Genomic DNA, 25375 nt, shown 5'->3' with positions numbered 1-25375 from the left:
TATTATGCACAAAAAGGAGAGTTTATATCATACAATGGATTAATCGCATCGACGATTTATCCACGGGAGCTTATATCAATGAGTTAGCTCGTCTATTAGTTTAGCTTCCAAGTTTAATAAAAGTGCTCTTATCGTTAATCGAAAACTCAAGATCAATTACAAATTATGCAGCTCCGAGTTGAAAATTCGGGTCTACCCCTCGCTGACTCACTTTGAGCTAAAAAAAAAATTAGTATTACTGCGTCTACCACGATACTTCAGGCTGCAGATATAGTCAGACTACCCGGTTCATCGATATTAGAAGCCTGTTGAAATCATCCATGGTGTCCATAGATCTCCTAAGCTTATCAAGGAATGGAGCACCACAGCCTACCTGGACGTTTAAATACAGCACAGATCATAAGGTTGTTTCATGCTCGGGCAACACAGCTAATATCAAGTTTGGCGAGAGTGTAGGTTTATACGACTACTTAATGGAAGTAATCATTCATTCTAAGCATTCTAAGGAGACTCGGACTTGAAGACGCACAGATTTGATTTATCTACCATTGGATGCGGTCGTAGAATCCCCTGGAAGCTCCAATTGGTCTCCAGTCCACCCCATTCTTGCATAATCCAGCTTCCTCGACTGTCGAGCTTGAATACCCTGTTTAAAATCATTCATTTAGTAACTATGGTCGAAGCAAATATTGTGATAAACGAACCTTTTCCACGGTATCCTCTACAATATATCTGAATATCTTGACATCCCTGTTCTGACCAATTCTTTGAACCCGGGCGATCGCTTGAGCTTCAACCATTGGATTCCACTGTGGCTCTAGTATGTATACATAATTGGCGACTGTAATATTGAGACTATGAATGTTAGTCTGCGGAGTTTACTCGGGAACCTAGAGAAACATACCCCTCTGCCCCTGTTCCAGTTGTCATTATGAGTATCCGTATATTTTCATCTGTGGTGTATCTTTGTAGGACGTCATATCTTTGTGCACGGGTACAACTCCCGTCTATTCGTTCGAAGGGCAGCCCGCAGAGCTTAAGATGATGCCCAACAAGGTCTAGCGATGTAGTCCAACAGGAAAATATGATACTGATGTTGTGTTAGTTCTGCATTTATACTGGGCTAGGTCGTCTTTCATACCTCTTGCCTCCTGTCTGATTTCGGTTTACATCCTTCAGAAGTTCTTTCATTTTGGATGCGATTCCCGTGCTCTCGAATTTGCTTGATGATGTCAATGAATGAGCCTTGCGTTTGTTTCCGACCTCATCGGCAAAGCAGACATTGTTGATCAATATCTGGGCACATAATGAACAACGTGAGTGAATATCATCTTTATCTGTAATGAGGGAGTTCCTGTATACAGAAACACAATCAAAGCATAAAAGATGTCCACAAGTAGTGAAGCGGCCACGATGGATGACACTACTGCCGAAGCCTTCGATCTCTACACTGCAATAGTGGCATTTAGACTCGTTCTTCTCTTGCAATAGTCCAAGGGCTTGCTCAGGATCAAACTGCGTATCAGTTTGAGAAATGGAAGAACATCTCTTCAGAAACGTGCCATGATTACAAAGCCGCCGCAGTTGTAATTGCAGCTGGAAGATTCCAAAGTAGCCTTTTTTATTTCTGCCTTGACTATCTTGTTGTTTCACGGCCTGTATTTCTTCTCGTCGCGTCGAATCATACAGCGAATTTTCTTCGAAAGAGAAGTAGACTGGCCGATATATCTCTACTATACTTGGTAGGTTTAGTAACTTTTTGGTACGTCGTAAGCAGATTGAGTCCAACAATGTTCGAAGATTGACAGCGCCTTCATCCTTTTCTTTCAGAAGTGGATTTATAATGTACTTCCGGAACACTGGAAGTTCATCTAGGGGCGAGGAACGAATAAAAGAAACCAAGGCCGCGAGGTCATCCAAACTGTTTTGAATAGGGGTACCTGTTAGACACCATCTTATGTTTGCAGAAAGTTGACTCATTGCTCGAAATAGCTTCGTCTTCATGTTGCGAATCCTGTGAGCTAAGAGATGGTAAATTAGCAAGAAGTCTACTACAGCCTGCCGGACATTGATCAAGTACCTTCGTCAAGAACAAGACGGAACCATTCAATACCATAGACTGGACTTTCTGGATCTAACGATTCCGCAGAGATTGTATCATATGTACTCAGTACGATGTCCGCTTCGATTAGGGGCTTACGGCTTGTCTCGCGCCCACGACCATGGTATATGTTAATGTTCACATATCCCCGACAGTGTCTATTGATTTAGCTTGAGTCTGGATGATTGAGCCCAGGTGATGTCTTACTTGGCGATTTCCTCTCTCCATCCATCGATGAGTACTATATCTATCAACTGGGGACAATTTGTGAAAGCAAAAGGTAGACGACATACAAGATGTTTGCACGATAACGAGTGTCGATTTTGAACGAACCTTGTATTTGAAGTTTTTGTCGTGCTCAAAGTCTCGAGGAGAATTATCAAAGAAGTCCTCCGCTTCTTTAGATGTCTGCATAATACTGGCAAGTACTGTCAGTGTCTTTCCGAGGCCCATGTCATCTGCCAGAATCCCCCCACCGCATTCGGTCGGACTATCGCCACGTTTGTGACCTGATATCCTGTGCTGATAACTCCAATATAGTTAGAATAGGAGAGGCCACGGTCTTATAACAACTTGATCAGAATCGGCTCACCAAATCTGGTTTTCGTATCTTTGCAAAGTCCACAAAGAATATTCATCAGGAATTGGACCAAGTTCCCTCTGCGCTATGAAGTCTAGTGCTTCTGCCTGGTGTCTACTCATTCGAACTCAATGATTACTAAAGGCAGTCACAAATAAAGGGAAAATAGCGTACTGCAGCAGGGGCGTTATTATCTTGATGCTTGCCTCGATCCTTTTCAGGTTCTGACCCCTTGTCAACGAATTCAAAATCTTTGTGACCTTCTTGTGAAGTTTTGGTTGAAGTCTATTATCGTCCCTAGCATCTATGTCGATGCCCAGAGAATATTCGTTTGTCGAATCGATAGCATGTGACTGTTCACTTTCCACAATCATGCTCCTAGGTGCCTTATCGAACCTCAAGAAATGGGGGTTTTGATATTCGGCATATTTCTCGATTTGTGTCGTCTCAGGATGCTGCAAGTAAATTTTTGCGGTCGACAACAGTGTACTAACGGCATTACATATATTCTTAGGACCAGCCACTGTGACATCAACATAAATATACATCTTTCTCTCGGCTGCTAATTCATGATTGAGTTCAGCTGTTGAAGGAAGTGTCTCAAAATGACAACCTAGATTTTTCATCTGGCAAAGTAGTTGGCCGGTCTTCTCATTGAGAATTGCAAAATCTGACTGGGAATATGATTCATCAAGAGCAGAGGTCGTCAGATAAACAACTTCACTCTCAGGCTGAAAGCGAAGCTTGAGCGACGGCGTATCTTTTGAGTTAGTGCCGATGGCATCACTCCCTAAAGCCTCCTGTGTCGTGGAATCGAGGAGTTTTGTTTGTATGTTATGAATCTGATTTTTCTCAACAAGACTCGCTATTTTGTTTCTTTCTTGTGGAGTACTTACAAGCCCAAAGCATGCGAGATTGCTATATCCAGAACTATTCCGTGTTCCTATAAATGAATTGGGTAGTGATATGGGGGGCAAGTCAAACTCTGAATCAGCAGCAAATGATCCAACATGATCAGAGTTCTCATCGTTTTGAGTCCCTGAATGGGAAACAGGATCTCTCCTTGTCTTTTTGTAGGAATGAAAAGCCCAAGTCCTACGATTTTTTGTGTTAGCCACCAAGTTATAGGTTAAGTATATAAACTTTATGTCCCTCTTTAACTTACGGTCCATCGGGATCAAATGAGGGTTCGAGGATATCAGGTAGACCCCTTTTATTCTTCTGATGTGAATGTGCCTCTCCATTGGGAGAAGACATTGCTGTGATTTATCAATGAGAAGGCGCTGTACATTGTTGTTATTTGGATGCACAGAACGAACTGACTATCTGATATTTAATAACGAATTGCAAAATACAAACACTCTGCAGAGGATTTCAAACAATTGAAAACCAAGAGCATGTGGTTTTGTACTACAATGCCGATGAATGCTGCGCCCCGACGAGGCAACGAGGCTCTGTTCAGATCACATGGCTTGTAGAATTGCATATGCAGGAGGTTAGGCTGATATTTTCATGAGATAAGCAAGTAATTTGGTATTCACAGTCATTGATTTGTTTTTGTGAAGGATGAGCTGCATTATGGGGCAGTGCGTGTTGATTTGAGACCAAGTTGTCAATGTTCTGGATTCGTGAGAGGGTTGGAATACTGTAGGTTGTCAGGTGCCCAGTTGAGGTGCAGAATACTAAGCCACATCCATCAACCAATTGTGGCTAAACCATGAATCTTACCTACCTACTTCTCTGACTTGTTACACGTCATTTTTCCAATCCAGGTCAATAATCTGGACTGTATTTTGACAATAAGAGGAATTTGGACCCTTTAAATCAATTTAACCACTCAACTCATCTGGAGCGTTGAATAGTTTTCGAACATTGACAGTTTCTTCAGCATTACAGTCATGGCCGACTCATTTCAAATTGCGTTGGCAAGCTTCAAAAAACGGTTGACCCAAGAGGAGCAGTTGCGATTTCAAACCACAACTCTGGACGAAGTAAAGACCGCAATACTGAAGATACAAGATGACCAAAGCCGTCGTAAAAGCATGATGAATCTCTCTCGTGTCAAAGCCTTCATCGAAGCGTTTGAACAATATTCAAATGTTGTCGAAGTTTTCCTCAACACGTCTTCAGTATTGTGTTTCATTTGGGGCCCTATGAAATTTTGTCTTCAGGTTGCAAGCTCATGGGCCGAGTCTTTCGACACACTATTGGACGCATATCAGCAACTTGCGGAAAACATACCTCTCCTCGAGCAATATGGTGACCTATTCAAAGGCAATTCGTATATGGTTAACGTACTTGCATTGTTCTATGAAGACATGCTCGACTTTCACCGAGCGGCTCTCAGGGTTTTCAGCAAATCAAGTAAGTTTATTCTGCAACCTATCAACTAACAACTTGTTTGAAATTTCCGAACGAAGCGCTACTTGATTTCAAGTGTTGAGATTATCTGAATCCTCAAAATACTAAAAATGATTTCTTATTTATAAATCTCCGAATATGCTATTGCCCCGTATCCGACCTTTTAGGTTTCGATCGCTTATGTCTCAGCGTGGAAACAAATATTTAGGGCGACTTGGAAAGACTTCAACAGCAAATTTCGGCATATACTAGAGGGTTTGGCCCGACATAAAGCTCTAGTAGAAAGTCAAGCGACGATTCTTCAATTCGAAAGGCAGCAAAAAGATTTCACCAAAGCCGAAACTTCGATTTCAATGATCCAAGAATCAATTATTCGTATTCAAGAATATCAGAGGGTGCACCTGAATCACAAAAAGCAGTTCGAGGCTATCGAGAAGGAAGATACCAAGCGTCAACGACTAGCTTTGCTAGATTGGCTCGCTTCCACCGATCCGATACCTGACCATGAGTTTGCGGTCTTTATGCGAGCCGATTATCCCTCCTCCGGCAACTGGATTTTGCAAGAGAATAAGATAAAAGCGTGGCTTGATCCTCAACAATTAACCGTCCCACTTCTCTGGATTAATGGTATTCCCGGAGCAGGTAAGCATTACAGAATCGCATAATACTAGCTTCATGGGCTAATTGAACTAGGAAAAACCATATTGACATCCGTGATCATTGGAGAATGCATGAAGAACAGCTCATCGTCGACAATATTCTTTTACTGCAAATATGACGATAAACAGAGAGACACTTTCATAGCCGTGGCTCGGGCTATGCTCTCTCAACTGCTGAAGCAAAACGAAGTTCTTCTACCTTACCTCTATAGCGAATGTATCAACAGTCATTCTGTTTCACTTGCCTCGCATGAGATGTGTACGAAGCTACTCGAGGTGTGCTTTGAAACTGTATCCAAATACGAAAGGACGTATTTGATAATTGATGGGCTGGATGAATGCGAGCCAGTGCAGAGGAGACTCTTGCTCTCTACTCTGGTCTCTATTGTACAAAAGACTTTGTACCCAGGAATGCTTCGCTTACTGATTGTCAGTCAAAATGAGCCTGATATAAAGAGACAGCTTCGGCAATGCTCAGATGTACGGTTGTCAAGCTCCTGCAACAGATCTGATATTGAAGTCTATTCTCGAGTGTGGGCAGAGAAAATACAGCAGAAGTTTTTCGTATCAGATGATACAAAGACACACATCATAAAGGCTGTGTCTGAAGGGGCAGATGGTAAGTGCTCTCCAGTACCTCACTGTTTTAATCTAACCGGTCTCAGGGATGTTCTTATATGCAAAGCTAATCCTCACTAATCTTTATGCACAAACATGCCGTGAAAAGCTGTACGAGGAACTTCGGCCGGGAACATTTCCAGTTGGCTTTGAGCAAGCGTGAGCGAAAGAACCTTGGGAAAAAATCGAAATTGTTTATCATTGCTGACAATTCAGATACTCGAGGATTGTGTGTCGAGTGTATCAGAACCCCAACGAGTCAGAGCGAGCTACCGCAGGAAGATTATTGGGCTGGATTTCATGTGCTAAGCGGCCCATGCGATGGCATGAAATGCAAGCTGCAGTATCAATTAACATGGATGATGAGGATGTGAACTTTGAGGGTACGTTAATTGATCAAACCCCCGCGCCCCTGTATGAAATCCATGATGGAATTATTTGTCTTGATTCAGGACCAAGTTGACCTTTTCAGACCGCCAGCTACGAGCTCATATTCAGGATCTATGTGGGTCTCTCGTGGAAGTCCTTCCAGGGGACCGAGTGCAACTCGTGCACAGCACCGCAAAATCGTACGTTAAAAATATATGACACAATGTGCTGGCTGAATATCTCCAAATAACTGATGATACGAGAAATAGTTACTTGGTTGATAAGAGCTATGTAAGAATTATTCTAGAAGAGCAGAAACTGGCAGTAATGTGCCTACGTTACCTACTTTTCCAATGCTTTGACCCGACTACACCTGACGATCAAATCCACCACTATGTCAATGAAGGTTATTATGCATTCCAGGAATATGCAATTGTATATTGGGTTGATCATCTAGAGTCTCTGATTGAAAAATTATCACCATCAGACCTTGAAAACTCAGAACTATGCGACCTTGGGTCTGCCATTGCGGAATTTTACGAGATTTTTGGGGTGCAAAGCACAAAAAGGTCGGATGTCCCCTCCTTCTTAGAAGATCGATGTACTCATCTTGTTGGGTCCGACCAACTAGATTCACTTCTTCTTCTGCTGAGCCATACTAGAAAAGTTCGGGCTGCTCAAGATGAACTGACAGAGCCAAAGGAGTTAAAAATAATTCTCGAGAAAGTACGATCGCACTTAACCAGACTGTCCAAATCAAAAAACTTGACGATTGTGGAAAAGCAAAAGCTCAATACTTATTACGGTCCAAAATGGATCAAATGTCCTCGCCATGCATGTTTCTACTTCCATGAGGGGTTTCCTGATGAATCTAGTCGTGATAAGCACCTTCTACGACACGAGAAGCCTTTCTTATGCACAGATCTAAGTTGCCTGAGGAAACACTGGGGATACAGTACCGAGAAGGAACTCAAAAGACACATATTATTAGAGCATCCTGATCCAGCAGCTTTCGGAGGTAAATTTCCGAAGGTCAAGAAAGAACCAGTGAAGCATCAATGTAATATATGCGGAAGCTCATATACAAGGTCATCAGGTCTAAAGATTCACCAACGAAAACATGATGGAACAAGACCGTTCAAGTGCGAATCTCCTGGCTGTTCAGCGGCATTTCTGAGGAGATGGGATCGGGATAGACATACGAGGTCTGCTCATTCAGGAATGGGAAATGCTAGTGGATCGCAATCACCACAATCCACGCCAGTTCAAAGTCTGCCATAGCTAAAGTGTTTCTCGACAACGTATTTGAACGAAAGACCCTGGATAACTTTCCTTCATGGAAAGCCAAAGCCGATGGGTAGAACAGCATCAACATTCTCTATTCTTGACTGGAGAATCTTCTGATATTGTATGACTAGGTTAATAGAGTGGATAATTGAAAGCACGATTCCTAGTATCATCATTCCAACTCTGATCCACATTCGAGTGCAGACTTTGAGTTACGCAGCCCTTCTTATCTTTGCAGTTGAAGACTTGACACCATTCGATCGGTGCATAGCCATAACATAGTATTGTCTTCATATCTGAGCCTTATTTATCTGCGTGGTATATTTTCTCAGTGTTCATCGTATGAATAGCATGACATTCGTCATGAGGATACCCTTAGCAATGATAGAAAGATAGAAACAGCATTGCAATTGCAATGCGAGGAATTTTTAGATCTCGTGAAAAAGAAATGATGCAACGGATTTTTCGTGTTTTTTATCCGCTTTTGCTAATGTCATATAGCCATATGGTGCTTTTCGGGGGCTCCTCATAATCGTGACTAAATAGAGTGGCTATAAATGATTCTAAAATATTCAGCCTCATCATTTTCCCTTAGGAAATTTTACTAGTACCCATATCACTTTTCATTTGAAAAGTCAAATATCAGACCGAACATAGATAGTAGGACGCGTGGTGATCGGCTCAGAAGGTTTACACGTGATACACTTACGTGCATACCACCAAATGCCTTTGCGGCTCTTATATTAGCAAGAAAAGATAATTTTCAGCTTAAGCAGGCTGAACGAGCGGTGCAAGAAAAAACAGGCTCTTCGTTGAGTAGTTGTCGCTTGATCTCCCAATACATTTCGTCTGACGGAAGTCAGACATGACGCTTTCCTTCTTCTGGAAAGTGCTCTCCACTTTGTAATGCCTACAATCTTACCGTTGTGTGCTATTTTGAGCTGCATGAATTGCGAATGGAACTAGGGTTGGGCAAATTATATAATCTGACTGAGGATTACATATTCTTATATTATAACGTTTTTTGATTGATATAAAATATTACGCCAAGATTATGCACGTGATTTGACAGCCAATCAATTCCTTAGAATGAATAAAAATGGGAAAAATTTGAAGGCATTCTCCGATAAATTATCAAAAAAGCTATTATGGATTTTTATATCACATGATACTAACTATCAGAATCATGTGATTTCAGGAAAAAATCTTATTTTCAAGGATTTCGACCGAATTTTTCTTTCAAATTTATTATATAGAAAAAATCGATATAATTTGTTGACCAATACATTCAAAAATTATATTATATATGCCCAACCCTAGGTGGAACCTATAAGAAATGGAGGACTTTCGGCGTTACTTATCTCATTCTCAGACCACGCGGTGATTACATAATTTGAAGCCTTGATTTCGAGGCAGGAGCCTCCCGAAGGTTAGAAGATGAGGAGATAAATGTCCCCCCGATCCCTGATTGACTGAAAAAAAAATCGATCATTAGTAAGCAGCCAACAACACCAATACCAAAAAGATCAACATATATCAATAAGAAACGTTCTATCGACGAAGAGGGTCTGAATATTGAGATAACGAATTTCCAAAGTGGTTAACTAGACGGAAAGCCTTTTCACAAAGTTCAGGTAGTTCCACTTAAAATGAGCATCATAGATCATAGATCACGAGACCGACAGCCCAATCACAGAGTTGATTCGCTGATTGGATGTGAATTTGGGAAAGACATGACACTGCATTCGCTTACTTGTCTAGGTAGTGCCTGGAATAGCCAGTCAATATTCATGTGAATAAGCAGTCCATTTCATAAGCAGCTCTATCGAAATTGCGACGATTAGACTAAGAATGATCAGTTGGAAATTCAGTTGGAACTTTCTTCAAGCAACGAACGATCCAATCGTTGTTTTTGTATTTGAGTGTGTTGATACCTCTCCCAACAAACGATAGATTTGAAAACGAAAATAGAGAGTAACTCTTTCTACAAGTCCCTTCCAGGCTTACATATCCAACCAGAGATCCAACTCTATGTCTCCCCATCAAGACAACTATCAACACTTGCCGGCGAATATCGGTGTGTTCCACTCCGAGCGCCTCCTCGACTTTTCTGACGAAAGTATCAATATTGGCGTTCAAAAATCACAGAAACAACTTGCATGCGCAAAATTTCATACCCAAAAGCTACGATGTGTTCGGAAGTCATCTGGTGAACATGCCTGTGATCGTTGCCAGGCTACCAACGTCGAGTGCGTTGCCAGACAGCTACAGCGTATGGGCAGACCAGCAGACTACTGTCGCCGCAAGAATCATAATGGCAGCGCCAGCATAAATGGTGCTCGGTACAAAAATAAATACCAATATGGCGGTGCAAGTCGTAAAATTGTTAGCACGACAAGTTCCGGGAGTGAATCGAGACATTTGTCCGTGGTGGATAGTGATTGCGGGGTTGTAGCGTTGTCTCCTTCAGCTGACGGTGACTCCACATCTAGCTGTAGGGGTGCCGGCGCTGGTGTTGAATTCGCTGAACTATCTCCGAATAATATTGGTGTTGCCATGTGCCCGCCTGTGGACGTATCTGTGGAGAAAAACAAAAACGTGGGTAAAAGTAGCAGCAATGATAGCAGCAGCAGTACTATTGTGACACAAATCACTCCAACCTCATACACGGGTTCGGATCTTGATATTTGGTCGTCGTGGGCAGTCCCAAATCAACTAAATTCTTATGCGAATTCTCCCTTTGCTGGGCTAGAAAATTCAAACTCTTTGTTCCCACAGTACAACGATTTGCCGGCAAGCTTCTTTGCTCATGGTGTTGATACGACTATCATCGGAGCAAGCACAGAACCAGATAGCATCACAGATTTACAGTCACAACTTGACGATACGCCCAACGATCCAGTCGAACAACTCACCAAGCTACACCTCGAATTATATCGCTGTCTCACCTCTGTCAAAGCCGTAGAAAACAGCTAAGAAAGATAAAATGCTCAATCCGTCCAAAAAAGATGGTAGCATTGACACCAGTTGGTTACAGCAATTATTCCAAACCACAGAACGATTCATCGATGCCTTAACAAGCTATGTCGACAAGAACCTACCTCCAAGCAATACTGAAGCCGTGTCAGCTAGCCTCATCAGCAGTTCAGATAACCAGGAGCTAATGACCACCGACGAAGCCGACACAGCCACAGGTCTCATGATCGTAAGCTGCTACAGTCAGTATAATCTGCTCACCAATTCCTGTGTTCTTAATACACTGCCTGTTCTCCGAATTGCATTCACTTTTCCCTTCCAAGGATGTATTCTCCTTTTGTTTTCTAACACAGCTTTATCTCCTCACTTTCTTTCAAGTCTTGCTACAGCAGGAAGTACTGACTCCCAGATCTTCCAGTGCGTCTCCTCCAAATTTTCGACGTCGTGGTCTTCATCATTGAAACCCACCGCGATTTCCAATGTCCAGGGAAGTTATGTCGAGATACGCTTTGGGTCTTTCGCAGCTAAAACTGATCGCATGCTCTCGGCCCGCTTGCTCGGTCAATATTTACTGCATCTTCTTTGTGGAATTTCTGAGGCAGTTAAAAAAGCTATCGCCTCCCGCCAGCCGTATGCTCGTGCGATTGTCGATGCGCGGAGAGTGGAGGCGAAGTTAAAAGAGCGCATTGCGATTACATTCCACGATCCTTGAGGGAAAAGAATTTGTTTAGACAAGCATCTCGTTTTTGGATCGAAGAACTTCCGTTGAGGTAGATCCAAGGACTTGAGAGAGGTTGAAATGTTCGTCAGATGATGCATCTTTTGCGCAAAGGGTATTCTACGGGATACTGCAAGGCCGAAAATGCTGGGAAGAGCGTAACATCTTGTTTAGAATTTATTTATTTCTACCTTTCATCTTATGCTAGTGCTCAACGAATTCCTAGGATTCAATCTGTTCAAATTCTATGTGATCTCAACCCATTTAGTTGTTATCAAAGTGCTAAATCACGTACGTTTGTGCCTATGTGATCTATCTTTTCTTCTATTGAAGTACTTTCCAACTTCAATCTGTTCGAATGTTGCAAGATATCTTGCCTTTTCTCCCCTGGAAGGATCCCCTAAACACCTCATCCTCACTTTGTTAGATTATTTGTGTCTACTAAATTCCACCCCATTCACAACTGCTTGGTTTGTTCCTAACATTACCGACAAGACTTGATCTACTGCGGCAGTAGTGACAGGAAGATTCAGTACCATGGACTGGATATTTGGAGGTGGAAGCTCGTCTGAACTCGGGTTGCTTCCCGCCTCTTTATCCAGCGGAGTCAACAATAGCTAAAAACGACGTCGACGATGAGACATCACCGTCAGCAGGCAGAGCATGAATTCTGGTCATAGATATCACTGCCCAATTGTATCGGGGTAGTTAGCCTTCAAATATTTAGGCCACTGCATGACAGGCGCTCAGCGAACTCGAGAATCCGGCGAGAGGTGCCGTACAGTCACGTGTTTGACTTCAAACCGTCACGTTTTCACGTCACATGAGATTTTCGAACGAAGTGAGGATCGGGGACTTGAGGGCATAGATAACTCGGTATTTTACACTACTATGCTATTTGCTCTCTTTCGGTGAATCAGATTGAGTTGCAAGGATAATTAATAATTCGGATACTTCCATTTTGGTAAAGTATCCGAGCCCGAACGAGGGCCGCAGCGTCCTTTCTTTTCCGAGCCTTTTAGATAGGTTATGTCCTCTCAATTTACTCCCGCGTCTAACTTTTTGTCGAGAGGCAATACTTTGGTCAATTCGAGATATATCTTAAACCCTCAATTTATTATCGATATAAATCCACATATGTTATTAGAACAAGGACTTATACATGGCTTCTATTACAAACGAGCCTCTAGATAAATCAGAGAATCTGATGGATCTTCACCGTACCGCAGACTTTAATAGCGATCGCACTAGTCCTCCAGCGCCTCGAGAGAATGTGCCTGATACTCCTGATATGAGTAAAGGCAAACTTGCTCTATGTCTCTCGGTCTTTCTCGCAGCCATAGACGCGGTCCTTATAACTCCAGCTTTGCCTGATCGCCGCATTATCGCACAGTGTAAGCATGCTCATAGCTGCACGTGCTTTGCAGGGGCTCGGTGGAGGTGGCATTATAACTCTTGTTGAGATTTCTGTAGGAGATATGTTCAGTCAAAGGTATGTTTCATTTGAACAGCCACGTTGTAACCAAACTTTCAATTCTTCCCCAATACTAGGGTGCTTGATCAACCTTTTGCTGATACATCTATCCTCCAGACAAAGAGGAATTTTCTATGGTATATATGGAGCTGTTTGGGCATTTGCAACTGCAATTGGACCTATCATTGGTGGTGCATTTACCGAATATGTATCATGGAGATGGTGCTTTTGGTTCAATTTGCCATTTGATGGACTATCCCTTATCATTACATTTCTCTTTCTCCATATCCACAATCCGAAGACTCCTCTTGTCGCAGGCCTCAAGGCCATTGATTGGATTGGATCGATACTCATCGTTGGCGCAACTCTCATGTTCCTGTTCGGCTTGGACTTCGGAGGCGTGACCTATCCCTGGAAGTCTGCACTTGCCATCTGCCTCATCGTTTTCGGACTTGTGACTTATGCTGTTTTCGGGATATACGAACGTTTTGCCAAGTATCCAATTATTCCTCGCCGTATCTTCGGAAATGTATCACTCATCTCCACATTTGCCGTTGTTTTCTGTCACAGCGCTTGCTTTATCGCACCTGTCTTCTTCCTTCCGCTATACTTTCAAAGTGTTCTTGGAGCTACACCAATTCTTTCCAGTGTCTGGCTACTTCCTATCGCTCTTTCATTTACGGCCTCTGGAATCATCATGGGTATTCTAATTCAACGCACCGGACAATATCTGTGGATTATCCGGGGAACAATGGCACTTTTGAATCTGGCACTTGGCATCATGATTACATTCGGTCCTACTCGCAGCTGGGGCAAAATCGTCGTCTTTCAAATCCTGCTTGCGTGGGGAATTGGCGCTAATATGCAAACTCTTGTAATTTGCGTGCAAGCTCTCGTCGCGCCGGAGGATATCGGGGTAGCAACCGGTACTTTGAATTTTATCCGAAATCTTGCTACTGCGAATAGTGTTGTGCTTGGTCAGGTGGTCTTCCAGGGCATTCTCAAACACCATAAGGGAGAATTGCTCGCAGTTGGTATACCTGAGGATAGTGTGTCAAAACTTCTGAATGGCGGTGTTATAGGTGGTTCTAATATTGCAAGTACTTTCACCTCAGCACAGAGTTCCGCTTACAGAAGTGTAGTTGCAGATGCACTGTCCAAAATGTGGATTTTGTATACTTGTATCTGTTTTCTTGGCTTAGTCATTTCATTTGGTATCCAAAAGAAAGAGCTCATGACGGTGCATGAGATAACTAAGACGGGCCTGGAGGCGGAGGAGGAGAAGAGACAGAAGAACTTGGGGGCTAAATCAAGAGAAGAACCTTAATTGAGATGTCTACAGCTATGCATATGTAAGACGGCAATGAATACGCTCACTAGTCTACTTTGCCGCATCAACTGAATGAAATCTTATATTTGAATTGCAGCTATAATCACCTCATAATCTCCCTTCGTAGTCAAAGGAAGGGTAGGCGTCGTCCAATTCCTCGCCTCGCCCATCATCCGCTCTTCAATATCCTCTGCCGACCGGTGCACACGGTATCTACTGCTCGGAAATATGACTAAGGTCAGAGGAACTTCATCTATCACCAAGGTTCTCGAAACCTGCAAATGCCTTCAATCCTGAGACCTCGCGTGATTCTGAGCCGGTCATAGCACTAGCGCAATTTACGTAGTTTCTGTGCAAAGAGAATTCACTGAGGCCGTCAAGCTTTAGAACTTTGAGAAGAGCCTTGGAAGTATCATCACTGATAATGTGTTCGCAGAGTGGATATTCGTAGACCTGGCATCTTCTGACCAAGGTCATTGTGATTTTCCGGGCCTAGTTAAACACACACACGAGCGTATTAGTACTTTGAACACCATCTGCTAGTATGGCGACCGCCATCTCTGGTATTATAAATCTTCGTGGCACTCGAGCCTCACCATAAGCTTCTTGTATCTAAATTTTTGACAAGTCGCTGGCACATTGTACGCTGCGCAAATGTCCAGAACATCTCGAGGATTATTCTACATCGTCGAGCGCTGTAGGAGCAAGCGGAACCTTGGGGAAATGGATAAAAAGGTCAAGTGCGTCCACAGATCGTTTTATTGCTGACAGTTGTTGCTGAAATAGCAGAGAAAGGTCTTCAAACATGATTCCTTCAAGCCACACTATGCCATCTCAACCCACCGGCTCTAAAAGAGACCTTGCTGCAGTGAGATCACTATTCTCCAAACATATCAAAAGGTCATATTTCAAAAGATTTCTTCTGCCACCCTGCAGTGCTCTTACCTCGTATTCCCAGTTTTTGAAAACAGCGGTTTCTCCTCTCTCAGGCTCCTCCAATAATCAGTCGACCTAAATAACCCCTCACAGCCCCTAATAACCCACGCCCAATTTCTGGCAAAAGTTTCAGTAACCTCCCAACCGCTCTCATCCCATGGATCTCGCCATACGATAATCCCATTTCTTCTCCCCAACTTCGCACTCTTGACTCCTCTCATTTCTCGACATAGCTCTACTTCATCAAATTGATTATTCCTCCGCAGTAAATTATCGCGTAGCTGAGGAATCGGTAAGAGATCTATCCACGGATGATGAGGAATCTCACGTTGAAGGGGTGTCGGGTGAAGAGATAAGGGCAAGGAAGATAGATCAATAGTTAAAGATGTTTTTCCTGCTGTGAGATCCACAAAGAATCGAGAGCACGCTGTTCGGGCCATAGAGGAAGTTGTTAGACCAAGAGTTTGAGCGTTGGCTACAAAAGCTCGGGCGGTGTTAAACTGGATCAACATCATTGCGTTATCCGTTGACGGGGATGAATGGAGGTAGTTTCGGTAGGCACGGGTGGAGAAATGTAAGAGGAAGGATTGTGTTTCCGGGGAGTCGGGTCGACATGCTTGAATTAAGTCGATGTCTTCAATAACAGTTGAATTTGTGTGTGGAAGAGTTTGAGGTGGGCCTTTTTGTTGTGCAGTAGTTCTGTATGTTTCGAGGGCTTGATGATCACCATGCGAGAAGGGAAATTGCCGTGATAGTTGAGTAGAGATTGGTTCGGAACCTCCATTGTGGAGTTGGGACTGCCCCTCTTTCTCTTGTACTTTAAAATTCAAAAGCTTCCGCTTTCCTGCAAGTTACCACCGCATTAGCCCACACGTAACGACCGGATAGTGAAGAAATCTCACTCGTGATCCTCTGATTCAACCGATCTTGAATCTTTTTTCTTCGGCGTTTGTCAGTTATACCCGTCCAATCATCTTCTACAGATAAAATGCCATCCTGATGAGGCATAAGCTGCAAAGGAATGAGATTTTGCTCCATATTTTAGGTCGCATGTATCATATGTAGTCGACTGACTTCTTCACTCCTATCAGACTGTAGTCCAAACCCAAGTTTCTGTGAATAATGTGAATGGAGAGTAGTTCTGCAGGGCTTCAGAATTGATTAAATAATCTGCAAGTCACTGACTTACACGCTAGCTTTACCACTTTTGAGTTTGCCTGGAATGCTGTATGAGGTTAGAACTGACTACTAAGGTACGAAGCATGGTGGTGAAAGGGTCTCAAGGTACGGCCCATAACCACCGAAAAATCATAGAGATCGAAAACATGGAAAGTGCCCAAAGCTCATGATTCGCTTAAGGCCTAATTAGCTTGAGGTCTGTGGATCTCACCCCACGTAACCTACAATAGAATTTGGCTACACCGGACTGGATATACTGGAAAAATTTCCTCATTTGATCACTTTTCATATAGCAATACCGGAATCTTAAGCAAAACCGAAATACCGAATTAATTTTTTGCAAATCTGATAAAAGTTTTGATAATAGATTTCACTGAATAAGCCTTTTCTTTTGATTAATAAACTCGATTATCTATAATCACATATTTTTATATAAAATTATTTAATCTCGAAATTCAACTTCAATATAAATTTCACTAAAACATTTGGACCACATGATTTATACCGGAATCCTCTTTATACCGAATTTGATTAATCTCATTCTGATATAACCAAGTTCTACTATACATACTATTTCTCGAGCGTACCGCATAGGACCGTTACTTGTACCGTTCGAATAATGTATTAAAGTTACTTGTGACGGCTCATCGGGACATGTGAACGAAGTTTAGTTTCCTCCTTACACTGATAGGTGATATTGGTTTGGCACGTCTAAGCTGAGGCTGACTACCTATAATTTCTGATAGGGGTATTTTGATCATTCAATTAAACAAAATCTATGAAATTTCTCCCAGAAGAGAATACCAGTCGGTACTTGAGATATTTCCTCCAGAGTGACGCCATGGTTCCCAAACAATCAATTGTAAATTACACATTCTTTAAAGTTTTATCATGATAATATGGAGAACAAATGTGGAGTCGTATCAATAAGTTTTACGCTAATGCAACTGACTGACAACTGCCTACTCTCATTTTAGCTAGGAGGTAAGTTTAACTCCGCGCGACATAACTCCGTGCTTTCTTGCAATATCTGCTGATGATGAAGCATCACGGTTGTGCACACATGAAGCACTTCAGGCGGTGCTCTAGAATTCAAAGTGCCTAAACACATTACAACCCCCCAAAAGACTAGTTGAAGTGTCAATTTTTAGTAATCAAGTGTGATATGACGAAAGCAAAAGTATTGCAGAAGTGATACATTTGCATGATATAAGAAAGAAAGATTGTCGTTCAATTCCTTCCTTCGTGTCTTTAAATACCTAGATACTCGTCACATTAGCAAGAAAACTCAACGCTTCAACATCCCTCTCATCTCAATTTCTCTACCTAAACATGGCTCAAAATAAAGCAGCATGGATCAAGACTTCTGGCGCAAACCCATTGGTTATTGAAGACGCCCCTATACCTCATCCTGGCCCGGGAGAGCTGGTTATTAAGAATTCGGTGGTGGCTATCGTATGTTAACACAATCTTCTTTTGGTGTAGATAGAAGGATTCAATCAATAACAATTATTTGATGAGCAGAATCCTGTGGATTGGAAGATTCAGTAAGCTTGTTTATGCCAAGTGTCCAGCTTGTAAAGTATGAAGACTTCTAAGAAAATATAGGGATCATGGTCGCTATCTCAACAAATATCCATTCATCCTAGGAGAAGATACTGCAGGTACAGTTGAAGCTGTCGGCGAAGGTGTTGTAGGTTTCCAGAAAGGTCAAAGGGTTATTGCGTATGTAAACCACTCCAGAAAGTCTCAAATATCATATTTCAGCCAAATTCGGTGCACAAAGTGTCATGATACCTAACAAAGCACACACAGGCATTGCCACGGCCTTATGACTCGCGATCTCTCCCACTCCGCCTTCCAAAACTACACTGTTGTCACGGAAAAGCTCACTTCAGCACTCCCTGACTCTCTCTCTTTTGCACAAGGAGCAGTCCTTCCATTGGCTATTTCCACGGCATCAGCAGGTCTCTTTCAGAAAGATACTCTGAATCTTCTCCTCCCTTCCGCCACCAGCAAGATCGAAACAGACAACGAAAAAACAGTCCTAATATGGGGAGGAGCATCTTCCGTTGGAGCCAGCGCCATTCAACTTGCCGTCGCCGCAGGAGCAAAAGTCATTACCACCGCCTCTGCTCAAAATCATGACCTTGTCAAATCAATTGGCGCACAAATTGTGATTGATTACAAGTCCCCCAACGTAGTAGAAGAAGTAGCAAACACAATTCGCGGTAGCCAGTTCGCTGGGGTATTCGACGCTATCTCCGAGACCAGGAGTTTCGAAACCGTGCTCAAGGTTCTGGAGAATCTGGATGTGTTTCCCAGGGTAGCGAGTGTACTTCCGTATGACAAGCCCACGGAGAAATTCTCGCCCAAGTATGGTACGCATTGACACCTTTTTTGTCTTTTGAGTAGCATTTTCTCGACTAACTTTTTGATCTTCTGTGCTTTAGTCACCGCTTTTACGATTATTCAGGAACCGAATGAATATGTTGGAGAAGCTGTTTGGAAGAAGCTTGTACCAGAGGGTTTGGCAAATGGAAAGCTGCAAGCAAAGCCTGAGCCGTATATTGTAGGTTATGGGTTGGAGGACCTTCAGAAAGCATTGGATATTCAAAGGAAGGGGGTTTCGGCAAAGAAGGTGGTTGTTACCTTGTAAATTTAGTTCTTGATTAAGTCACGTAACTTTCAGTTTGGGCCTTCAGAAAACCAAATATAAGAGCAACAATCAGAAACGCATAAAATGGTTGTTAATATGAAGAAAAGAATGTGGTGCTAAATTGCTAGTATAGTAGTAAACGAGCTTACCTCCACCTATTTGAAGGAGATACTCTTGAGATATAGCTGCAGACTTCTGTTTACGACATCAAAAGTAAAAGTTATCAATTTGATCAACAATAAAGAACTACGTAAAGTGTTCAAAATGTTGTGTTACCGACAATAACTTCACCACTTCACTATATCTAAGCATTGAAAGTAGAAAACCCGATTGAACACTTCGGTTCCTTATCTTCATTCCGATAATTATCTGATCTGGTAACCTTATGTACGACGCTCAGTGGCAAACTTTCTTTATTCTTAACAACACAGCTGGGTTATTCAAAGTTTCACTCTAACATTGCTCGGGATACCTATAAGTAGATCAAATAATACCTGACTATTTGTCATCCAAACCCACTAAAAATAAACTATCAAGCCCCTTCATCCCAATAGAATCTACTCAAAACCCAAGCTTTGATCCGCAAGCGGAAGGTTCTGCAAAGTATGGCGTCTTAAAAACTGCTCCATAGTAACATTTCCCACTTGAGGATACTTGGAATTATCAAGATTACTGCTCTCTTCCCCTAAATACGCTTTTCCATTTGTGCACCAGAATGCAAATCCTCTATTGCTCTGATTAGTTTTTGGAAGATCATGCGTGGAGATCAGGGTATAATGTGGAATTGCTTACAGTGCGCCCCATTGGGATGTATCTTCGCCATGTGTTTTCACCGCCCCTTCGAGCTTCTGTTCGAGTTCAATTAAGAGTCCATGAGACTTTAGATGAAGCGGAGTGGAATAGACGGTTTGAAAGAGTGATTGGAGTTCACGGGGGGATTTTCGATCCTCTAGGACTGTGATTCTCTCTTGTCAGTTTGCTGTCTCGAAGGAAAACACAATTGAAGATGAAGTGGAAATCGAACAACATACATCTGAAAATCCCCACAGCATTTTCATCCAATGCAACCGCGGCCGTGTAATCAGCTGCGGTCTGATATGTAGTAAACTCCCATTTTTCATCGCCAGCTCCCCAGTACGAGAGAGTTTGAGAGGAGGAATCATATAGCTGGAAGAATTCCGCCCAGAAAGTCTCCATTAATGCGCCATTAAAAATATGCACCCCCTTAACTGTTTTCTTGGTAGAAAGATATTCCATAATTTTCGCAGTTGGTTTGGGGAAGAGATGAAGACGTGAAGACGGAATGAGCGTGTGATCAACAGAGAAATCTCCGGCTATGTAGCGGGGTACTTTTGCCGCTTCGCAGGCATTGATGAGGTATTTCTGGCTGTTGTTCATTACCTCTGTCGAGGCAAAATAACAGCATATGACGACGGAGGTACCAGAAACGAATTTCTGGATTGAGGTTATGTCGTCGTAGGATCCTGTCACGATCTTGATTCGGGGGTGAGTGGTCAATATCGTGGGAAGTTTGGACGCGTTGCGACAATAACCTTTGATATGGACTGATGGGTTGAGGAGGAGGGATTTGATTATACATTGAGCGAACTTGCCGCTTATGCCGGCGATGCCTATGGTTTTTGCTTCAGAAGAGGACATTTTGGATGCTTGGGTTGTAGAGAATTTAGACTTTAAGTATTAAGAAATTGGGTGATGATGTCTATGTTTGAGTATAAATATCAAAGATAACATTAGAAGGTGCGCCTGTAGGTGTATATATAATTTCAAAAGATTACAAACCAAGGTGTTACCAGGAATAAGTGATAGGACTTTTCTCTCCCTTAGAATAGGGAGAATATTCCTTGGATATATGATACTGAAACTAAATAATTCTATGTGATGATTTGTAAAATTACAACGTTCATCTTGCATTTCAAAGATTTAAGAGTTACTAGCGCGGTAGGATTGTCAGTCGCATGCAGTTGACTAATTTAGCGAAATCGCTTCAGGAGGCTAAACCCGTGCACTAAGAATTAGTGTTTCGGAGCTTTTGTTCGGAGCATGTAAGTCACTGACATGCACGAATTTTCTATCCAAATTTTGCTGCTTTATAATTCGTCCGGAAGTTATTTTCATGTACTTAGAGTTATTAACGTGGGCGAACAGCCCGGCACTTCGAGATAGTTAACTCCGGGTATTTGAAACTCAGAAAGATGCAACGGGAACCATAGTATAGAGAAGTCGAAATTAGTAGACATTGCTTGGTAATAGTAGATAACGGTCGAAAAATTAATTGCAAATTCAATGTCAGTATGAAGAGGGCAAAGAGAAACAGGTATAAATAGAGTTTACTTTCCACTTGAAGGGGGTACACTTAACATTCAGTGCTTAGGTTCACACGACAAATTGACAAGCAAATCTTAAGAATACTTTCCGTTCAATTATCTACTACCACTCGTTCAAGATGTCATCTCTCGGAACTGTGTATTCTTACCCCAACAACCCTCGTACAATGAAGGTCAGTCAAGGACCTGGAAGTCCGAGTACAGATACCTTATACCATACCCTTGATCTAACATACCATCTTCCAGATCCAAGCTGCAGCCGCCTTCAATAACAAGACCATCGACATGTTCCCCGATTTCGTCATGTTCGAAACCAACCGAACTCCCGAATTTCTCTCAGACTTCCCACTTGGTCGTGTCCCAGTATTCAAGGATGCCACCTCCTCTTTCAAACTCTTCGAATCGGATTCTATTGCCCAGTATGCCGCCGAAAGTGGCCCTGCTGTGAACCAATTACTAGTATCAAACATCAAAGAACGCGCGGCCATTCGTCCATGGATATCTTTTGCTAACAATGAGATCTTTGAACCTATCACCACGCTTATCTTTTGGAGATATGGATTTGTGCCTTTTGAGAAAAGAGCAGAGGATGAAGCTATGGGGAAATTGGAGATTGTATTGAACGTTTTGGAGAGTCAGTTGAGGAAGCATGTGTATGTGTCTGGTACGGAAGATATTAGCTTGGCGGATATTTCTGCTGCTGCTGCTTTGTATTGGGGATTTGATCAGGTCATCGATGTAGAGATGAGAGGGAAGTTCCTTAAAGTTGCGAGGTGGTATGAGAGTACTATTAAACATGAACATCTTAGCCCTTTCTGGGGAGAACAGAAGTTCGTTGAGAAGAGATGAGAGGGGGCGAATATCTAACCCTAACCCCAAATTAGATGAGTATGTAAATTGTTAATAATAAGCATGTACTAAAGTTTTCATAGAGAAGAGAACAGTGTAGGCAATAGTATACTACAGTAAAACTGTGGCGTGTATTAACATATTGATATTGCAGCTAATACGTTTAGAACGGAGATTATACCATTCTCGTATATATTTATATATCTGAAGAATACTAGCAATATATTGAATTCCAATACTTCAGTATATTGCTAATAATATCGAAAGTTTAAATAATATTAAATATCTTTAGTGGTATCGAATTCAATATTATGTACGTACATATTTCGAAAAAAAATCGATACGCACCACTAAACTAGCCCGTATACGAAATACGGGAAATACTATTGCCTACACTGGAAGAGAATGGAGCGATCTAATAACTTGTCTCGAGGCTTGAGACTCGATTTAAAGGAATATCGAGACTACTGGAATAGTATATAAGAGAGTAGTTTTGGTCAGTTGGACTCCAGCTGGAGGAAATCACTGGCACACCAAATTTTAATCTCGCCAAAATTCGAAAGAGTGTAAATCAATATCATTTCGACGTCAAATAATACCATCAAAAAAACATTTCAGATATACCTAAGAAAGTATAAATCATAAACTGCAAATTCGCTATATTTTTATCCATATAATAGTTCTAAATATCGAAAAATCAAATTAACAACAAATACCAGAAATCTCTTAACTATTCACCCACCAACACTCACAATCCAAGCCTCCAAATCACGAGACCTCGCGCAATAAAATTCCACTCTCAAACGCACAGACCACCCATCAAACTCTGTTCCTCCCCCTCACATATGCAAGAAAAGAAGCGCACATTCATATACGATTTTGAGTTCATAACCTAGTCATCCTCACTAGGTATCGACGGGTATCCAAGCTTTTCTCCATCCCGCCTATTCCAATTCTAAGTCCCTTGTCTATCAACGCCCCGATCCCGAGCCGAGTCGTCCGAGCAAATCTCCCGAGAGAAAGATTCACAATGGTATAGCTAATCACCCCTCCCAAACTAACACCCGCGAGAAAAGCATATCAGAACTTCATTTCTCTCAATTCACCTGATCAAAAAACGCCAACTAATGCTCCATTCCTAAACCCACAGGTACACGCCGACTCATCGACTTTCAAAGCCGATATCAGCAAAGCGGAAGCTTATGCGCAGGTATTAGACGAAGCGAGGGGATTAATCGATGGGCAGAGGAATTGGGTATGTTTTCCTCCTTCTTCTTTTCTTTGTTGGGAAACTGGGATCGTCGATATTGGAGGAGCGAGTAAAACGAATATGAGTAGGTACTAATGGTGTATAGGTGTGGTAAATATTCAAATTTTTCGATTCGTTATATCAAGTGATATGATATGATCTAGTCAGAAAACATATATAAGAACATTGAATAACGAAATGGACATAGTAATTTATCAAACGCAGCGTCATTACTATGGCACGCATATAAATCACTCCCCTCCCCCTCTTCAGAGGTAAACTGGGCTGGTTCGTCTCTCTCCTTCTTTACCTTTTCCCAAAAAAACACCAACTTACCTATTCCAGGATTCTACACTCTGGATCCCTCATCCACCTCCTCTAAGCCTTCCTTAATCCTCGGCCCCTTCCAAGGAAAAGTTGCTTGTCAAACCATCGCCTTTTCCCGCGGTGTATGTGGCACCGCCGCTTCGACTCAAACGACGCAGCTTGTTCCCGATGTGGAGAAGTTTCCGGGTCATATTGCATGTGATGCCGCTAGTCAGAGTGAGATTGTGGTGCCAATTGTGGTGGATGGGGTGGTGAAGGCGATTATTGATGTAGATTGTGGGGTCAAGGAGGGGTTTGATGAGGTGGATCGGAAGTGGTTGGAGGAATTGGCGGGGGTTCTGGCGGAGGGGTGTGATTGGTAGTTGAGTAGAGGGTTTGGGAGGTGAGGTTTTGAATTTGTCTATATTTTCCTGCAATCTTCTGGATGAAGTTGCACTGTGTTGTATATGGATATAGAATTTAGATGAGAGAAACATAGAGCACTTGCTGTAAATTCTACATCCGCCAGCAGGCAAATCTGCATACTTAGCAAGTAGATGAAGAATCATCTTTGAGAAAGAAAAAATATAAAGTTTCGAAATTCGAGGATGCCCAGATGTCGAGCCCTGGCACCGGGTGAGAAGCATTCTCTACTCAAGATAAATCGCAAGAGTCTGACATGACGAATGGGGGAGGAGAGGATTGACTGTAGAAGATATTTCAACCAGTCGGCCACTCCCCCCTCACTTTTCCCAAGCCGCCATTTTCACTCCTCGACTGAGGAAGGATAATTGAAACTACTATCTGGTAGTGACGCCTTTTGGTATACACTTCGTCGCAAATGAAAACACAGCGTGCGATAGTGATATCTAGTACCAAAAACCTGCTTTGAACTCCCATCCATCCCTCCATTCCACCAAAATTATAAAACCTCTTCAAAAGTTCAACCCACCACATTCAAAAACCATTTCATCCATGTCATAATCCAATTTACAACCCACAAACCACAAACCTCTTGGAAAGGAAAAAAGAAAAGGAACAAGAAAAGGAAACGAAACTTTGAGACAAAACAAACCACTTTTCATCATCATCATCATCATCATCATCATCATCATCTCCATTATACCCAGTAATCTTGTACAACACAACACAACGCTGAACTTCACACATACATACATCAGAAACCACCCAGCCACCCACTCACCCACCCACTCAATAAATCATCAAATGAAACCCCGATAACAATAACAATCAATCAAAGCACCTATCTACCTACCTACTTATTAGCTACTCCACACCCAGTACCCAGTATCCAATAATAGTAGCGAGTTCATCACCCGCCCGGTATGGTACGGCATGACATGACATAGCACGGCAGA

At 42.3% G+C, this 25375-nt stretch overlaps 9 protein-coding genes across 9 annotated transcripts; 6 read left to right on the top strand and 3 right to left on the bottom strand.

Annotated features, from left to right (window-relative positions):
- Positions 1-538: 538 nt before the first annotated feature.
- EAE97_004467 (uncharacterized protein) lies at positions 539-3938 on the bottom strand (the record flags this gene model as incomplete). Its single annotated transcript, XM_038874979.1, has 11 exons — positions 539-646; positions 705-855; positions 905-1090; positions 1142-2021; positions 2081-2259; positions 2309-2342; positions 2395-2630; positions 2694-2795; positions 2856-3523; positions 3578-3776; positions 3847-3938. 11 exons carry the CDS (start codon positions 3936-3938, stop codon positions 539-541), a joined length of 2835 nt encoding a protein of 944 aa, XP_038734423.1.
- Positions 3939-4400: 462 nt separating this feature from the next.
- Positions 4401-9058, top strand: EAE97_004466 (uncharacterized protein). Its single transcript, XM_038874978.1, has 6 exons — positions 4401-5684; positions 5736-6320; positions 6367-6478; positions 6536-6702; positions 6792-6888; positions 6958-9058. Exons 1-6 carry the CDS (start codon positions 5396-5398, stop codon positions 7967-7969), a joined length of 2262 nt encoding a protein of 753 aa, XP_038734422.1. The 5' UTR covers positions 4401-5395; the 3' UTR covers positions 7970-9058.
- A 948-nt stretch (positions 9059-10006) lies between these two features.
- On the top strand, positions 10007-11943 carry EAE97_004465 (uncharacterized protein; the record flags this gene model as incomplete). Its single annotated transcript, XM_038874977.1, has 3 exons — positions 10007-10936; positions 11013-11180; positions 11370-11943. 3 exons carry the CDS (start codon positions 10007-10009, stop codon positions 11661-11663), a joined length of 1392 nt encoding a protein of 463 aa, XP_038734421.1. The 3' UTR covers positions 11664-11943.
- Positions 11944-13069: 1126 nt separating this feature from the next.
- On the top strand, positions 13070-14470 carry EAE97_004464 (uncharacterized protein; the record flags this gene model as incomplete). The annotated part of the gene is made up of 2 exons (XM_038874976.1): positions 13070-13161; positions 13261-14470. The coding sequence occupies 2 exons, from the start codon at positions 13070-13072 to the stop codon at positions 14468-14470; spliced, it is 1302 nt and encodes a 433-aa protein (XP_038734420.1).
- A 944-nt stretch (positions 14471-15414) lies between these two features.
- On the bottom strand, positions 15415-16862 carry EAE97_004463 (uncharacterized protein; the record flags this gene model as incomplete). The annotated part of the gene is made up of 5 exons (XM_038874975.1): positions 15415-16253; positions 16312-16420; positions 16484-16550; positions 16599-16626; positions 16814-16862. The coding sequence occupies 5 exons, from the start codon at positions 16860-16862 to the stop codon at positions 15415-15417; spliced, it is 1092 nt and encodes a 363-aa protein (XP_038734419.1).
- Positions 16863-17920: 1058 nt separating this feature from the next.
- Positions 17921-19247, top strand: EAE97_004462 (uncharacterized protein; the record flags this gene model as incomplete). The annotated part of the gene is made up of 5 exons (XM_038874974.1): positions 17921-18043; positions 18113-18135; positions 18197-18313; positions 18404-18969; positions 19042-19247. 5 exons carry the CDS (start codon positions 17921-17923, stop codon positions 19245-19247), a joined length of 1035 nt encoding a protein of 344 aa, XP_038734418.1.
- Positions 19248-19804: 557 nt separating this feature from the next.
- On the bottom strand, positions 19805-20906 carry EAE97_004461 (uncharacterized protein; the record flags this gene model as incomplete). Its single annotated transcript, XM_038874973.1, has 3 exons — positions 19805-19973; positions 20040-20202; positions 20279-20906. The coding sequence occupies 3 exons, from the start codon at positions 20904-20906 to the stop codon at positions 19805-19807; spliced, it is 960 nt and encodes a 319-aa protein (XP_038734417.1).
- An 805-nt stretch (positions 20907-21711) lies between these two features.
- EAE97_004460 (uncharacterized protein) lies at positions 21712-22441 on the top strand (the record flags this gene model as incomplete). The annotated part of the gene is made up of 2 exons (XM_038874972.1): positions 21712-21765; positions 21839-22441. 2 exons carry the CDS (start codon positions 21712-21714, stop codon positions 22439-22441), a joined length of 657 nt encoding a protein of 218 aa, XP_038734416.1.
- Positions 22442-23471: 1030 nt separating this feature from the next.
- Positions 23472-24379, top strand: EAE97_004459 (uncharacterized protein; the record flags this gene model as incomplete). The annotated part of the gene is made up of 3 exons (XM_038874971.1): positions 23472-23474; positions 23526-23775; positions 24036-24379. The coding sequence occupies 3 exons, from the start codon at positions 23472-23474 to the stop codon at positions 24377-24379; spliced, it is 597 nt and encodes a 198-aa protein (XP_038734415.1).
- Positions 24380-25375: the final 996 nt, after the last annotated feature.

This window comes from Botrytis byssoidea (genome assembly GCF_014898295.1).
Source record: "Botrytis byssoidea strain MUCL 94 chromosome Unknown BBYS_007, whole genome shotgun sequence".
Classification (NCBI taxonomy): domain Eukaryota; kingdom Fungi; phylum Ascomycota; class Leotiomycetes; order Helotiales; family Sclerotiniaceae; genus Botrytis; species Botrytis byssoidea.
Note: the sequence above shows the minus strand (reverse complement) of the source record. Positions and strands in the feature narration are given on the sequence as shown.